Source organism: Dama dama, chromosome 20 (genome assembly GCF_033118175.1).
Source record: "Dama dama isolate Ldn47 chromosome 20, ASM3311817v1, whole genome shotgun sequence".
NCBI lineage: Eukaryota > Metazoa > Chordata > Mammalia > Artiodactyla > Cervidae > Dama > Dama dama.
Genome location: NC_083700.1, coordinates 12,850,690 through 12,852,662, shown reverse-complemented (window position 1 = coordinate 12,852,662; position 1,973 = coordinate 12,850,690). Strand labels below are relative to the sequence as shown.

The 1,973-nt window shown below is 39.3% G+C and overlaps 1 protein-coding gene across 1 annotated transcript; it reads left to right on the top strand.

Moving 5' to 3' along the window:
- The first annotated feature begins 623 nt into the window (after positions 1-623).
- LOC133074460 (olfactory receptor 10R2-like) lies at positions 624-1,577 on the top strand. Its single transcript, XM_061168400.1, has one exon. It carries the CDS (start codon positions 624-626, stop codon positions 1,575-1,577), a length of 954 nt encoding a protein of 317 aa, XP_061024383.1.
- The last annotated feature ends 396 nt before the right edge of the window (positions 1,578-1,973 follow it).

Sequence of the window (1,973 nt, the reverse complement as noted above, 5' to 3'; positions counted from 1 at the left end):
CAACAAATGACTGCATGGAAATGGAGTATGTTGTTAGTAATGAAAGAGAATTCTGTTTTTTAAGGACAAACAACAAAAAGACAAATCAATGATTACTGACTGACCTAGATGAAGAAACCATTAAAATCAGGTGGGATGTAGATCTTCATACATTGCTGGTATTCCTTGTGGAATATATGTATCAATAATATGGATAAAATTATGACCACTTAAAATCAAAATTAATGTAAATAAAAGTTTTTTGAGGATTAGATTATCAACAAACTAAGCAGAGATTATATAAGTCTATAAGCAGGGACTATATTTCTTAGGCGCCAGAAGAATAGACTTCTTTTGAGCAAATGTCTATCCATTTCATTTGAACACTTGTCCCTGAATTCTCTGCTAAAATCATTGGCAGAAAATTAGCAATTGGGCACATGTTAATTTAGGATAAATTGTGCTTAGTTTATTGTAAAATGCTTTATTATTTTATCTTGGTTTCCTTTTTTTCTCTCCCATTCCTGTTGTTTCTCTTTTATACCAGACTGGTGACTTTATGAAGGTTAAATCTCCCTGATTTCTTAGTTTCAGAGGACTCTGGACTTGATCATATTGACTTTATTCCATGTGATCAATTCTCCATGGTCAATTCCTCCTGTGTTACTGAGTTCTTCCTGCTGGGTTTCTCCAGCCTTGGGGAATTACAGCTTGTCCTCTTTGTGGTCTTTCTCTGCCTCTATTTGATCATCTTGAGTGGAAACATCACCATCATCTCAGTCATCTGCTTGGATCACAGCCTCCACACACCCATGTACTTCTTTCTATGTGTCCTTTCTACCTCTGAAACTTTCTACACAATTGTCATTCTGCCCAAGATGCTTATCAATCTGCTCTCTGTGCTCAGGACACTGTCCTTTGTGAGTTGTGCTTCACAGATGTACTTCTTTCTTGGTTTTGCTATCACCAATTGCCTGCTTCTGGGAGTGATGGGCTATGATCGCTATGCTGCCATCTGTCAGCCTTTGCACTACCCCATTCTCATGAGCTGGAGGGTATGTGGGCAACTGGCAGTGACTTGTATTGTCAGTGGTTTCCTAATATCTCTACTGGGAACAACTTTGGTCTTTAGCCTCCCTTTCTGTGGCTCCAACAAGGTCAACCATTATTTTTGTGACATTTCACCAGTCATCCGCCTCGCTTACGCGGAAACCCACATTAATGAACTGGTCATCTTCATTGGTGGGGTCTTGGTCCTTGTTGTGCCCTTGATCTTCATCTGCATCTCTTATGGATTTATCACCTCTGCTATCCTGAAGATCTCATCAGCTGAAGGCAAACAAAAAGCATTCTCCACCTGTGCCTCCCATCTCATTGTGGTCATTGTCCACTACGGCTGTGCTTCCTTTGTCTACCTGCGACCCTCAGCCAAATATACATCAGGAGAAGACAGGCTGGTGACAGTAACCTATACAGTCATCACCCCACTGTTGAATCCTATGGTATATAGCCTAAGGAACAAAGATGTACAGCTGGCTATTAGGAAAATGATTGAGAAGGCTAGGTTAAGATTTTATAATTCTGTTAAGACTTTATAACTAATTTCTTTTTCAATAGTACACACACATTTGGATCAAACGTATCACTAATGTTTAAGTCATGAAAGTTTCTAGTCTATTCATCTGTATAACTCTGTGGCCTTGGATGAGATTTTTGACATTGTGAGGCTGTAGTGTTCTTATGTAAAACAAACTTAGTAGTATGTTCATCTCAAGGCTTGTGCTGAATTAAGGGCAAAAGTTTCCTCATCAAGGCAACTGTCACTAAAAGACAACTCTCCTACTCCTCTTCCTCCAGAGATAGTTCTCAAAAGGATCTTAACAGCCATTATCTCTTACCCTATGTTTGGCTTGCTAGCCACAAATCTCTGATTGTCTCCTTTGTTTAGGATTATGCCCAGCTGAAAATGAGTTGCTGAGGCCTGAATATAGTGT

What these genes read in the sequence shown, in the direction of transcription:
- LOC133074460 (XM_061168400.1), top strand. Translation starts at nt 624, where the DNA reads ATGGTCAATTCCTCCTGTGTTACTGAGTTCTTCCTGCTGGGTTTCTCC.